The sequence below is a fragment of the Labeo rohita genome, chromosome 7 (genome assembly GCF_022985175.1).
Source record: "Labeo rohita strain BAU-BD-2019 chromosome 7, IGBB_LRoh.1.0, whole genome shotgun sequence".
Lineage (NCBI taxonomy): Eukaryota > Metazoa > Chordata > Actinopteri > Cypriniformes > Cyprinidae > Labeo > Labeo rohita.
The window spans coordinates 29,459,884-29,475,128 of record NC_066875.1 but is presented as its reverse complement, the minus strand read 5'-3'; the positions used below and the strand labels follow the sequence as shown (position 1 = coordinate 29,475,128).

The window sequence follows — 15,245 nt, the reverse complement described above, 5'->3', positions numbered from 1 at the left end:
ATGTAAAAATCTACCCTATAATGATGATAATCCATGCAGTGGTTTTTAATTAATCTGTAAAAATAATATCCCCTTTTTCAAATCGAGCCATTCTCAGATGCATGTCGGTGTGGCGTCACACCAACAGAGGCCGCTCCCGCGATAGTTAATTGACATGAGCGTCTTACCTCAGATCAGTTGTAACAGTCCGACCTCCATTGTTTTGATGCCGGAGCAGGGATGTAAGTTAGACAAGAATATCTCCAAATGAACGATTGAGGTGTTGTGTTGCTGGATGTAATAATGAACATAGTGGTCCTCATTTACTCCCGACATCTGAGCCGCTGAAGATGCAGTAGATTACATTTGTTTGTGAATGGAATGCGCCTCCCGATCTACATATATCCGTCTATGTTCGCACGAATCATTCGTGGTCCAGCTTCACCTACAGCAGAAGTGAGTCTAAGGGTTTTTTTATGAATCTTTACGATCACCTTTCCTAATAGCGTGTTAGTTAGCAAGTTTAGCGGCTAAACACGGCTAAATGCGGCTAAAGTAAACAGGCTCGTCACTCCGCAGAGAGAAGAGAGGGGCGGGGCGAACAGAGCTCATTAACATTTAAAGCAGCCTCGACCAGAACAGGATGATTTTTGCAGAACTGTTTTTAGCAAGGTAAAAAGGGTGTTGTTTTACACAACCAATGAAAATTTTTAACCAAAGTATATTATAGGCTTTTCATTAACTTGTGGAAAATGGGTACCCGATGACCCCTTTAACCAAAGATCGCTATGCTCTCTAAAAAGAACAGAGAGTCGCTCAGTGCCTTTCACTCTTCTGTATTAAATAATGAGACTGGGTAATGAACTAATCACTTCTTAAGGAAGTATTGAAAATGAGGTCAGTCTGATCAATACTGGAGTATAAAGAATGCCTTCCAAACCACAACTTCATTACTATTCACTGAAGACAGCTCTCACAGTGCTTCACAGGATACTAATGGCAAACAAAATGGAAGAATTTTCCAGTAAAATGAATATGAATCCAATTCAGAGTACAGCGAGTCTGTTTATCTGCATGTGCAAGTGTACATCAGGATGCATGTAAACAAACCATTGCTCACTTTACTTGAGAACATTCTACAATGCTCTGTTTAAAATGCAGAAATTCAACACATCCAGACAAGCTGTTCTGAAAAGCTTTCAGTTTTTGCAAAGTCATTGATCAGCATTCAGGATTAAATCACTTTCTACTCTCTTCTGGTGAAAGCTTTTAAAACATGCAGAGCTTGTTTCTTGTGCGCATTCAAAGGACCCCCTTTTTTGTAGCACCGCAAAGAGGCACATTCATACCATAATCCTTTGTGGCAGGTGGAAAAATGGGGCTGTCTGTGAGTTGAGATGAAATTCTCAATGTCTGTGGCAGCACAAAAGCAAAGAAGTTCCTACCAGTCCCCTACTTTTGTTTCCTTTCTAGGCTCTTCTCCTCTATAATCAAGAACCAGTCCATTACTCTGAGTCTGTTTACATGGAGCCGCTCTCTGTTCTGCACGCTACAAAGAAGCTCTGTAGCAGTAATGACCGTGTAGGAATGAAGGAGCCTGTTGGGAATTTGAAGGTTTGAAGCGTTGTCTCCTCCGGTATCCATGGAAAATTAAAGCTAGCTCTGCCTCAAAGCATAGTGTAACATGTAAGAATAGGCTTCAGTCCAGTGTTTAAGAAATGTTATGGTGCTGGTGTGAAGGACGCTCGAACTGTGGGTTAGCGTGTATTTTTAACATTCAAATTATTCCGCCAACAAAAAGCAGCTTTGATCACCTCCAGAGATTTCATTCACTGTAGTAAAAAAGATATGGGTGTTTTTGAAAGGTGTTGCACATGAACAAAACAAAGATTAATTAGAGCTTCTGTTCCCCTCGTTTTCATCCGGGCTTCAGAGGCACAAAAACAGTGTTGAGCTCAGAGGTAATAACCCACATGAGCCTGCGGCAGTGTGTTAGAGCAGAGAGCCTATTATCAGAGACAGCGGACAGACTCATCAGTCTCCGCTGAAGGAGAGAGAGAAGGAGAGCGAATAAAAAGGAATGAAAAGGAGATGAGTACGGAGGGTGACAGTGAAAGAGAGCTCCTTTTTCCTCCTCCTTCAGTTTGAGGGATGGCGTCTCCTCCAGCAAAGGATCAGAGTGCTCTGAATAGTATCTAGGCCAGAGAGCGCCTCCACAGCGCCCATCTGCCTCCTGATACAGGTCCAGAGCCGGCGTGCGTGTGCGTGCGTCCTGGAAAGCGGGAGGCGGTTTCATTGGTGTGTTTGTCATATATATTGCCTTGTTATGCCTGTGTTTAACCCTGCATGTGGTTTCTTTATGTGTATGTTTGTGAATAGATCCTTTCAAGCCAGCTATAAACCGGCAGCGCGGTCGCTGTGTTTTGCCTGTGGCTTGATTATTGTCATTCCAGGCTGTAGAATAGATGAGCTGTGGTTAAACAAAAAAAGGATAGGAAGAGGGTGAATGAAAGCCTGGTGAACTGTAACTCATAGCATGTCAGTGCCGAAAGCACAATTTCATACTTGAGACCGAGGCTATTTGCTTATGGGCTTTAGTGGATTTTTCCTCTTAGTGTTTACTACTCTTTTGTGTATCTCTGGCTAATTGAAGGTTTATGTGTTTTCACTTGTCGCTGTGTACTTTGTATTGTGTATCTGATCTAATTTGTGTAAAAGTCATGAAACCAGAAACAAGATTATTCATAATGAATGAAGTTGGCATCAGTGCAGAAACCACTGCTTCACATTAGCACACTTGAGTTAAAAACAAAAAAGACTCAGCGTTAAAAGCTAACATTATAAAACGGATAATACGTGAAATAACACATAAAGGTGAAATGTTCGAATTTTCAAAATTCTTCAGATTTGAAGCCAAAAATGATCAAGGTAAACAATCTGTAAATTAACATTTGTGGTTGTTGAATTTTATGTTAATGTGGTGATGTTGCTTGCCAGCCAAATAAAAATTGGAATCTAAAGGTGAATAACCTGCAGTACACAGAGACAGAGGAATAATTATTTATTTATTTATTTATTTATTTATATTTTCTTTTTTATGATTTTACATATGTATTGAACATAATAGTGCTTTTATTTTATTTTTCTGGATTTTGTTTTTTCCATTTTAATATTTCTAGACTCTGCTTCAATGGTTAAATTACTAAATATAAATAAAAAAAGCATGTATAATTAATTGAAATCATGAAATGTACTTAATTTAACAGCAAGTTTTTAAAATTTTTAGGGCCCTATGAAATATGTTTTTTCATTCATTTTCAGGATTGCATTTTATTGGTTTCATTACATTTTAATTAGTGGTGTCATGATTAATCATGATTAATCGCATCCAAAATGAAAGTTTTTGCTCACATAATATATGTGTGGATATTGTGTATATTTATGTATATATAAATACAAACACATGCATGTTTATATTCAAGAAAAATATGTAATGTTTATATATTAGGTAGATTTATATATATTATAAATTATATGAATATAAATATATACATGTAAATACATTTATTTTCAAAATATGTACTGTATGTGTGTCTTTTATATATACATAATAAACACACACAGTACACACGCACATATTATGTGAACAAAAACTTTTATTTTGGATGTGAGTAATTGCGATTAATCGTTTGACACCACTAATTTTAATAAATCAAAAGCATCTCTAATTAATTGATTTTATTTAACTTATTTACTTTATTTATTTATTTTCAGAAACACTGTGTTGCATTTTTGCATTTTTCTGGTTAATATATTCTGGTAAATAACTTTTTCTGGTAAATATTCCTTTTAAAATAATGTTTTAAAAATAATTTTATTATCATTAAATGAAGTCATATATTTATGTCACAGTTTCTTCAAGTTAAACCAAACTTTTATTTTGACGGGTTGCTGTGAAATTTCAGTTTGTATACAATATGATGATTTTTCTCAAAAGAAACTTTAAAATGTTGATGGAATTGACTCTCAGAGCAGTTCTAAAGATTCTTCATGTTATCATCTACTCATATTGAGGCAGCAGAGGCTGAAAACACAGCGAGCGTGACACTCTCTTCAGTATGTGTAGTAAATTAAACCACGTGTCTGCACCATTCATTCACACAGAGACATGCAGAACATATGGGATTTATATTTAAATAGTATTTTTGCGGTTTAATATTCGTAGACACTAGTCCATATCACATTTTGATTTAAGTGTACTGACCTACGTTTGATTTATTCATCCAAAAATGGGCAAATTCCATGACATTGTGTTATACAGTAAACTCCATTTTTATGACTGGATTCTACGCATTGTGGAAATCATTGGGCCCTCAAGTACCAGCACCGAAACAACTAGCAGCAGATGTTTATCACTGTATCAGCTCACAATGAGAAAATGCCAGCTGTACTGAGAAAATGCCAACTTTGTTAGTCATGTTTTGAATGTGTTCAGCTTGCCACCAAAACTTTCCACAGTCACACACCATCCAATATTTCAGACATACACTGCCATTCCAAAGTCTTAAGCGCAGCAAGACTGCATTTATCTGATCAAAAATACAGTAAAAATAGTAATACTGCTTCTAGTAACAAAGCTGAATTTTCAGCAGCCATTACTCCAGTCTTCAGTGTCACGATTCTACAAAAATCATTCTACTATGAATTTTTTTCAGAATTCTTTAATGAATAGAGAAAGCTCAGAACAGCATCTGTCTAAAATAGAAATATTTTGTAACATTATAAATGTCTGTAGTGATCAATTTATTGCATCTTTGCTAGCTAAAAATATTAATTTCTTTTAAATAAAAAAAAATACTGACCTCACACTTGAATGGTAGTGTAAATCTAAATCTCTCTGATATTTCTTCTTCTGTTTTTTCCCTACAGGAGTACCTTTGTCCACCCAGTGGGGCCCTCAAGGGTATTTCTATGCTATCCAGATAGCTCAGTATGGCCTGAGTCATTACAGCAAGAACCTGACAGAGCGACCACCCCACATGGAAGTGTATGACACAGCGGAGGAGAGAGACAGCAGGTCTAGTGCGTGGACTGTCCCTAAAGGCTGTTCTCTCACCAGAATCTATGACAAGACCAGAGCCACATCGGTACGACAGTTCAGCGCTCCAGGTATCAAAGCATATATTGAACTACATGCTTTCAGTTTATTTTGTCTAGTTTCATTCGTCTGGTATTCTTTTGTTCTTCATACACATTCATACATTTTTTATTTTGGATTTGATCTCCTCCAGCTTTGCACCTAGTATGTATACAGTTCAGTATCAGTTAGACTAAAACAATAATTTATCTTATTAAAATGCACTGTAAACCCTTTAGTCTGATGAAATCGAGCCAGTTCAGTTTTTTATTTATTCCTACCTGTTTTCTTATCTCTTCTGTTTCTTCTATCAGCATCCATGCTCCACTGGGCATGCACATAAACACCCTCAAAATGTCAAAACACACTCTACTTACATTGCCTCATACACTACCGCTGAAGGATTTTAGGTCAGTATGATTTATTTCGAAAAAATTAAAGCTTTTATTCAGAAGGGAGGTATTAAATGAAACAAAAAAAATCATTAAAAAATATATTTATAATGCTGCAAAAATTACTATATTAAATAAGTGTTGTTTTATTCATCAAAAAAAAATCCTGGAAAAAATGTATCACTGTTTTAACCAACATATGATACCAAGAAATGTTTTTTGAGCACCATATCAGCATATTAGAATGATTTTTGAAGGGTCATGTGACACTGAAGACTAAAGTAATAGCTGCTGAAAATACAGAAGAAATTTTATTCTTTCTGTCACCAAGTTGCACACACAGGATCAAGGGGTGTAACAGACAGTGAGGGAAACATCTCTGCAGCCTTCAGAAATCGACCAGATGGAGGCATCACGGTAGACAGTACATTCTGTTCCTCCCTCAGGATACTGCATGATAAGGCAGCATTTTGGGGGTTTCGGACACACCACGCTGCTTAGCATTGAGCTAATCAATAGCCATTAGAATTAGCAGGGCTGTCGCGCTGGCAGGCAGTAATTGGTGTCATCACCCGCAGCATTGATTAGAGCGGGGCCAACTAGGACACACTGGGTCCAAGGCTCCAGCAGGGCGCTGCCTCCCTCTTGCTTTCTCTGTCCTCCACATCACTTCTATTGATGGGAGGGTAATCAGAGCAGGACAGTACAAATCCACTTAGTCTCCACATTGCCTTAAGTAATGGATTTATGAGTGCATTAAATAGTAATAGGGGCTGTTTGAGCCAAAATGTCCTTTGCTGCTGTTTTTTTTTTTTTTTTTTTTTTTTTTGCTTTTGTCTTTTATCCTTCTCCTGTCCTATTACTCTGTCTTGCATGTTTTCTCTTGCTCAAGTACTCAGCCTCATTCTTGTTCTTGTGCTCTTTCATGCCTTCTTTTCTCCTCTCAGTAGAGGGTACGAGTTGGTTTTCTTTGTTCTGCATAACCTTGTCAGAAGCAGCACAGACAGAGGCGGCGAGAGGGATTTGGCTCTAACAATGAGAGATGACTTTAGGATGAAGTGTTGAATGTGCATTTCTGTAAAAAGAGAGATAAAGTACTTTGATTGAGAGTTGGGAAACTGATCTGCTCACTTTGCAGTGAGTCGCATTGCAGTGTGTTCAACAGTCTTCTGAAAGAGAAGTGAGTTTTAGCACTGTCCAGTGTGAGTTGGATTGTTTTAGAGTTGTTTCACGCTTGCAGCTTTTCTGCCTCTCTGACATCAACTTGTCTGTGTAATTAACCCCAGGAGAAAGTGACAAGTAAAACCTTGTGCCTTCAAGACAACTTCTACCATCAGTAATCACGAGTACTATATATTGTGTGTGTGAATCTGTACTCGTTTGGGTGCTTGTGTGTTTGTGTATGCAAATGATACTGAAAAGAAAACAAGAGACTAAGTCCCTGTAGACCTGCAAACATGGTATAACTGCTATACCACTACAGTGAACCCAAAAATGTATCATTTGCACAAGATTTGTTACCTAACAACAGTTTGTCAGTTTGGTGTGATGTGCAGCAAATGGCGATAATGTGAAATATAAGTGAAATATGGAACTAACTTGATCTCTATTCCACCAGCACAATTTGAAACTCTGGCTCTGAACCAGCACTCAAACTGCTTTGGTGGAAAAGGGGTGTTTGTGTATGGACAAAACTAAAATGGTGAACCCAACAGCAGCAGTCTGCAAACAATACCACATTTTATGCAAGTCTGCCACTATACACAGGTTGACACTGATCAACAAATTCACACTTTCCTAATAATATCAGAAAACTTCTTAACTGAGCTGCATTAAGCTACCTATTATTTTAGGGAATAATTAATTTAAAATTAAAAATTCTTCAGTGTCATTTTATAATCCATTTAAAGGATTAGTTCACTCCGGAATTAAAATCCTGATAATTTACTCACCTCTGTCATCCAAGATGCTCATATCTTTCTTCAGTTGAAAAGGAATTAAGGTTTTTGAGGAAAACATTCAAGCATTTTTCTCCATATAGTGGACTTCAGTGGGGACCAGCGGGATGAAGGTCCAAATTAGGGCCATCACTAACAATTATTTTGGTAATCGAGTAATGTGTTGATTAATCGAGTATTCGGATAATTATATATATATATATATATATATATATATATATATTTTTTTTTTTGTAGTAATAAAAATAGACCTAAGTGAACAATAGCCTTTAAAATTACTTAATACATATATAATAGCAATTAGGCAATAATAATTAGTTCAAATAAAGTATCAAAAGCAAGTAATCATATGGTTTTATTGAACAAAACTGTTAAAATACATAATGCATTATAAACAATAGAGCTAATGTACATTATGCACTATAACAAATGCCTGCAGAGGGCGCCAACAGACAATTGTTTTTACACTTTACTGCACAATCTAATCCTTGTTTAATATTGACTAAACAACAAATGGCCACTTAATCTTTAATATTTGGCCATGTCTTTATGATAGATACAAAATAAAAAATGTGTGAACTCAGGGTGAGGGATTAAACTTTTATTTTGAAATTGCGATGAACAGTTAGCATATTGAGAAAGATACTGATGTATTCTCCTGTGTTTGTGCAGTTTATAAATGATTTACCTTACAAATCTGATTAAACAAAGTGCATGTTGTTCTGAGATGCACATACGTAACCTACACGCATGTATATAATTAAAGCGCATAGAATCGCTTTTGATGTGTATGTATATTACAGATTGTTTCTCTAGATAAGACCCCTATTCCTCAGCTGGGATCATGTAGAGCCCTTTGAAGCTGCATTGAAACTGCAGTTTGGACCTTCAACCCATTGATCCCCATTGAATGCCACTATATGGAGAAAAATCCTGGAAGTTTTTCTTTAAAAACCTTCATTTCGTTTTGAAAAACATGCATCAAACTTTTGTACTTGCAAGAGTTTATACCGTGCTGTTCATAAAATTGATGTAAGGCTGTTTAGTTGTTGCCTATTGCACTAACAGACATCCTGTTGAACCTGTTGTAACATTTTTTTTCTATTCCTTGTTTCTAGAAAACTCAGAGGGTGTCTCACTTCCTCTTGGCAACACTAAAGATTTCATCATCTCTTTTGACCTGAAGTTTACATCCAATGGTAGCGTCTCTGTCATCTTGGAGACCACAGAGAAAGGTCCTCCATTCGTTATTCACTACATCACCTCCACCCAGCTCATTTCTCTCAAAGACCATGACATCACCTATGGGATCGGCCCTCGAACTGCATGGACCACAGTCACCCGTGACCTTCTCACTGACCTCCGCAAAGGCATTGGCCTCTCCAACACCAAAGCGGTCAAAGCCACCAAGACCATGCCACGACGTGTCGTGAAGTTAGTGGTGCACGGCCACGGGATGATAGACAACATCACAATTTCCACCACTTCGCATATGGCGGCTTTTTTCGCCGCCAGCGACTGGTTGGTGCGCAACCAGGACGAGCGGGGTGGTTGGCCGATCATGGTGACTCGTAAACTCGGAGAGGGTTTCCATGCGCTGGAGCCGGGTTGGTATTCAGCCATGGCACAAGGGCAGGCCATGTCCACTTTAGTGCGTGCCTATCTGATGACAAAAGATGACACATATCTAAAGGCTGCCCTGCGCGCCACCGGACCTTTCAAACTGCCATCGGAGCAGCATGGCGTCAAAGCCGTGTTTATGAACAAGTATGACTGGTATGAGGAGTACCCCACAATCCCTAGCTCCTTCGTTCTGAACGGGTTCATCTATTCCCTCATAGGCCTGTATGACCTGGCTCAAACCGCAGGTGAGAAGCTAGGTCGGGATGCGGGTCAGTTGTACAGCAGGGGGATGGAGTCCTTGAAAGTTATGCTCCCCCTGTACGACACTGGGTCAGGCACCATCTATGACCTGCGCCACTTTATACTGGGCACGGCGCCCAATCTGGCCCGTTGGGACTACCATACAACGCACATCAACCAGCTCCAGCTGCTGGGTACTATCGACAACTCGCCCATCTTCAGGGACTTCGTAAAGCGCTGGAAAAGCTACCTGAAAGGAGGGAGGGCCAAGCACAACTAAAGCGGAGCACACCTCTACGATCTCTTCAGGCCCTCGCATCCTCTTCCCGACTGCCACCATGAAGGCCACTGTGTCTAGCGAGGAGAAAAAAATGGCTGAACACTTTGGTAGCCCTCAGATTTTTCAGTTTGAGACCGTAATTGCAGTGCTTCTTGTGTCTGTGCTGAGGTTTTAATTAGGTACAAACGCAGCTGCTTGCAGCATGTGTCTGGATAAGGAAGAGGGAGGGCTTAGGTATTTAAAATTCAAAGCTCCAGATCTGCAGGTTTGAGTGAGAAACGCGTCCACTGAGATTTGCCACATTTGGGCTCACTTCAGTCAAGATGAAGAATCACGAAGCAGCTTTCAGAACCTTCTTCCAAAGTAAAGCTCAGAAGCTCAGAAGATAATTAGTCATCAGACAGGCAAATTCCTAGAGAACAAACTTCAGCTGCAATAGTTATTTCAGTTCGTAGCCTGTGAGCAGAACATTAATGCATATAAGCTACGGATAAAAATGTCCTCAAGTGTAGCATTGTTATATTTCACAGAACGCTGAAGGTTTACTTGGTCGGTTTGACATCGGAAGGAAACGCAATGCCTTTTGTTCAGTCCACTGTCCAGCCTTCAGTCTGCATTTCATGATCCTTTGCTCCGTCAGACCTTCGCCACAATCAGATTGAGCTGTCACTAATGCAGCCCAGTCCTGCCCATAATGCACTTAAAGCTTTAGAGAGGTGGTCGCAGGTCACTTGCTTCATGTTTACAACCGATTTCAGGAAACATTGCTGTAGTAGTTATTAAGACACCACTGTCCCAGACTAACAAACACAGAGGCTGTTTTTTGAGAAATCTGAGGGACTCTGAATGGTCATGTAGCTGGTGTTCATCAAACCTCAGTTAAATTGTGCAACATGTAGACTGGTCATGCACTTTACTTGTGTGGCATGCGTGTGTGTGGTGAAGATGCGTTTATACAACCATGTGATGAATTACGATTTCATTTTTGACATCAATCTAGTTTTTTTCCTTCTCTTTCATGCCCTAATGGCGGTGAATCATTTATAAGGGAATTTTTGAACTTTTTGCTGATTGCAAGTTTATTGTAGCTGTACCCATTTACTTTTATACACTTTATACACATGTCCTTTTTTGTTTTGAATGTCACTCATGTGGAGCAAAATAATGAGAATATTACTTTCACATTTACAGTTGAGGTCAAAAGTTTACATACACCTTGCAGAATCTGTAAAATGTTAATTATTTGACCAAAACAAGAGGGATCATACAAAATGCATTTTATTTTTTATTTGGTACTGACCTCAATAAGATATTTCACATAAAAGATGTTTACATGTAGTCCACAAGAGTAAATAATAGTTGAATTTATAAAAATGACCCTGTTCAAAAGTTTACATACGCTTGATTCTTAATACTGTGTTGTTACCTGAATGATCCACAGCTGTTTCTTTGTTTAGTGATAGTTTTTCATGAGTCCCTTGTTTGTCCTGAACAGTTAAACTGCCTGCTGTTCTTTAGAAAAATCCTTTAGGTCCCACAAATTTTTTGGTTTTACAGCATTTTTGTGTATTTGAACTCTTTCCAACAATGACTGTGATTTTTGAGATCCGTTTTTCACACTGAGGAAAACTGAGGGACTCATATGCAACTGTTACAGAAGGTTCAAACGCTCACTGATGTTCCAGAAAGTAAAACGATGCGCTAAGAGCCGGGGGTGTAAACTTTTGAACTGAATGAAGATGTGAACATTTTTCTTATTTAGCCTAAATATCATATTGTTTCATTTAGTACTGTCCTTCAGAAGCTAAAGATGCTTGCATGTTTCCCAGAAGACAAAATAAATCTTCAAAATCTTCAAATTCCAAAAGTTTTCATCCCCTGGCTCTTGATGCATTGTGTTTCCTTCCGAAGCACTGCAGTAAGCATTTGAACTTTCTGCAGTAGTTGCATATGAGTCTCCCAGTTGTCCTCAGTGTGCAAAGATGCATCTCAAAATCATAGTCATTGTTGCAAAGGGTTAAAATACACAAAAATGCTGAAAAAACAGAATTTGTGGGAGCTGAAGGATTTTTCTGAAGAACAGCATGTGGTTTAACTGTTCAGGACAAACAAGGGACTCATGAACAACTATCACTAAACAAAACAGGAAAAAAAAATATTAATCATTCAGGCAACAACACAATATTAAAAGTCAAGCGTATGTAAACTTTTGAACAGGGTCATGTTTATAAATTAAAAATAACATGCATTTATATGATCCCTCTTATTTTGGAAAAATAATTGACATTTTGCAGATTCTGCAAAGAGTATATAAACTTTTGACCTCAAATGTAGTTGAATAACTTGCATCTCAGCCAAGCAAAAGATGCTGTTTCATGTATTAAAAGACATTAATGATCAGTACTTCCTCATTAAAATAGTGAAATGATTTGCATGTAGGACTATAGCATCTTTTTTTCAGCTTAATTTCAGCAGTCTTCTGACTAGTGCAGCCAGGCGTCTGAGACTGATTTTTGGCCGTGTCACTTCTCGACATTTCTCAAAGCGGTCACCCACTTGACCTCAGCAGTAGAAGCTCCACCTGGCTGAATGCTGTCGATCTTAAAAACCACAGCTGCGAAGATGCTGAGATATTATCCCATTATCTGGCATCCTGCTGTTCTGAACCATTTCAAACAGATGTTCACATTCCAGTGTGGGCTTTTGGCTTCAGATTTTCAAAAAATAAATGTCAGAGAAGAAAAATGTGGCATTTTGGAATGTTTGATATGAAAGCTTCTGATTTGTTTGGCAGAGATAGCTTTAGAGACTATGGGTGCTTTAGCCCTGAGGCGTAGCTTTTGTGTTGACCCTCTTTTGGTTTAAAAATCATGTTTCCCCATGAAAATCAGGTTGCTTGTAGTCTTGCTGACACGGATCTCACATTTAATACTATGCACATTTCATACTTGTCGCTTAATGGACAGATAGAGGTTTATTTAAAGAGGAAAAGATGTTAACATGAGTGAGGCAGAGAGCTACATTTCATTTATACTGTACCAAAGTCTTTCAAATTTGGGTTATTTTTATCTGAAACTTTAGTTATTGTATTATGCTGTATGGAAGACCATGGAGCATTTGTCTATTTTTTTTTTTTTTTTTCCTAGTTTGGAAAGATGATGTGATTAAAGAAACACTTTGAGGTAGTGGTTACATGCCTTCCTCTTCCGAAGAAATGCCTTTTGATACTGTTTTTTGTTTTTCACCTTCAGTCTAGATTTGTATAAAATGAGTGGGTATAGATGGGAACAGGGAATATTATTAATCACTGCTATCTATGGGGATGTGTGCAAATCTTGAAGTAGAGCTAGCGCTCAGTGCTACATATTTCAAAAGGGAAAGGAGAGACTTGGAACAGCATGTCTGTTCTTAAAAGCCTTGTTTCAAAGCAGCCTCCTTTTGAGTTGGGTTTACCAAACGTTGTTTGCATTTGAGAACTCCTTGGAGTAAAGCAATGTTAAAGCACAACTATAGTTTCTTTAATTAATTTATTCTCATCTCTCTCTCTCTCTCTCTCTCTCTCTCTCTCTCTTTCTGTTTCTCTCTCTTTTAAAAATGTCTGGACTATGTGCAAAGCCTTCCTCTGCAAGCTGCTGCAGTTTAAAATTGTAAAACAGTAGAAAAGAGTATAACAGGTTGATCTTTTTCCCTCCTTTTTTTCAGTTTTGTTTCATCCTTGAGTTACAAGTTGACATGCAAGGTGTATTTCATGTGTATGCAATAAATGGTTGAACTGGATCGCAACAGCTGCACACCCACAGGTTGTACAGACTTTGCAAAGGAAGCACAATGTGCGATCATTTTTATGCAGGACAAATGTTTATTAAACTCTTTGTGCTTTAAATTGCTTTTTTAAAATTGTATAAATAAAGGCATTTCGTTTTATACATATTTGTCCACTGTGTTTCTTTTGTCTTGAGTTTGTTTATTTAGATTTAGATTCATTTGTTAAGTCCTATCCGGTAAGTTTCCTCACTAGCTGAGCAGAAACGACCAGTTTTGAACACAGCCTGAGGTGTCTGCTGCATCACCCTGCAAAAGCATTTATCTCGAACGTCCCTGTTCGCTATAATCCCCACGACATTCTCTCTATCTCAGTCACACATATGGACAGTGCGCTTTAATTACTAGCTACAGCCTGAGGTCTGATCCGGCACATTAAACTCCGTTCTCATTCTTCTGTCCTGTCTCTGCTTCTCTCAATAGTCTGCATGTTATTTTAGCCAGCATTAGCTCAGCTCATAGCTCTGGTAGACAGTGGGTGAAGGCACCCCGTAGAGATCATCTTTTAATGACTGTCTGATCAGATTATCACTGTTTTTACCCAGACTCAGCCAGCTGACGCTTGTGGTCTGACTGCAGGCAGTGAGGTGTTTTTCTTTTTTTTTTTTTTTTTTTTTGGATTGGCTTTGGATAACGACTTTTTTTTTTAAAAGGGGTCATCGGATGCCCATTTTCCACAAGTTGATATGATTCTTTAGGGTCTTAATGAAAAGTCTCTAATATACTTTGGTTAAAAATTCTCAATGGTGGTGTAAAACAACACCCTTTTTACCTTGTCAAAATCAGCTCTGCAAAAATCATCCCATTCTGGTCGAGGCTGCTTTAAATGCAAATGAGCTCTCTCTCTGTGGAGTGACGAGACTGTTTACTTTAGCCGTGTTTAGCCGTTAAACTTGCTAACTAGCACATTATTAGGAAAGGCGACCGCAAAAATTCATTAAAAAAAACCTTATACTCACTTCTGCTGTAAGTGAAGCTGGATCACGAATGAATTGCGCGAACATAGACGGATATATGTAGATCGGGAGGCGCATTCACTTCACAAACAAATGTAATCCACTGCATCTTCAGCGGCTCAGATGTGGGGAGTAAATGACGACCACTACCTTCATTATTACGTCCAGCAACACAACACCTCAATCGCTCAATCGGAGATATTCTTGTCTAACTTACATCCCTGCTCCGGCATCAAAACATGGACGTTGGACTGTTACAACTGATCTGAGGTAAGAGCTCATGTCAATCAACTATCGGGAGCAGCCTCTGTCAGTGTGATGCCACAACAACAGGCATCTGAAAACGGCTCGATTTGAAAAAGGGGATATTATTTTTACAGGTCAATTAAAACCACTGCATGGATTTTTATCATTATATGGTAGATTTGTACATACACTGCCAACACACATTAATGTTCAAACAACATGTAAAAGTGAACTTAGCATCCGATGACCCCTTTAATTCATTTGTCCATATTTCAGTCATCATGTCCATTTTACATGTAAAATATTCTGTTAGCTAATGCTAAAATTGTAGATAACAAATCTCTACTTCAGTATACCTTCACAATGCAGGCAATTTTTTTGTTCACGTGACTCAAATCTGTTTGTAAAAGCATTACAATGATAACTATATACAAGCAAAACATGAGGGCTCGTATTTGAAAAGTTTCAAAACTCTGCTCTCTTCTGTCACATACTTGTCTTATTTTTCATACTGCCTGTGCATAATTGTGCTGGCGTCTGCGAGTAGATCACACATAAATAAACGCATAATCGCTTACTTTATGTCCACCGTGTTTACTTCTGTAAGACAGC

General features: G+C 38.3%; 1 protein-coding gene across 1 annotated transcript in view; it reads left to right on the top strand.

Moving 5' to 3' along the window:
* The window catches only part of glceb (glucuronic acid epimerase b), a 60,999-nt gene extending 47,462 nt beyond the window's left edge, over window positions 1–13,537 (top strand). The window contains exons 4-5 of the mRNA XM_051115277.1: window positions 4,909–5,148; window positions 8,585–13,537. Coding sequence (XP_050971234.1) covers window positions 4,909–5,148; window positions 8,585–9,609 — 1,265 coding nt within the window. The 3' untranslated portion in view covers window positions 9,610–13,537. The remainder of the gene's footprint in view (window positions 1–4,908; window positions 5,149–8,584) is intronic.
* Window positions 13,538–15,245: the final 1,708 nt, after the last annotated feature.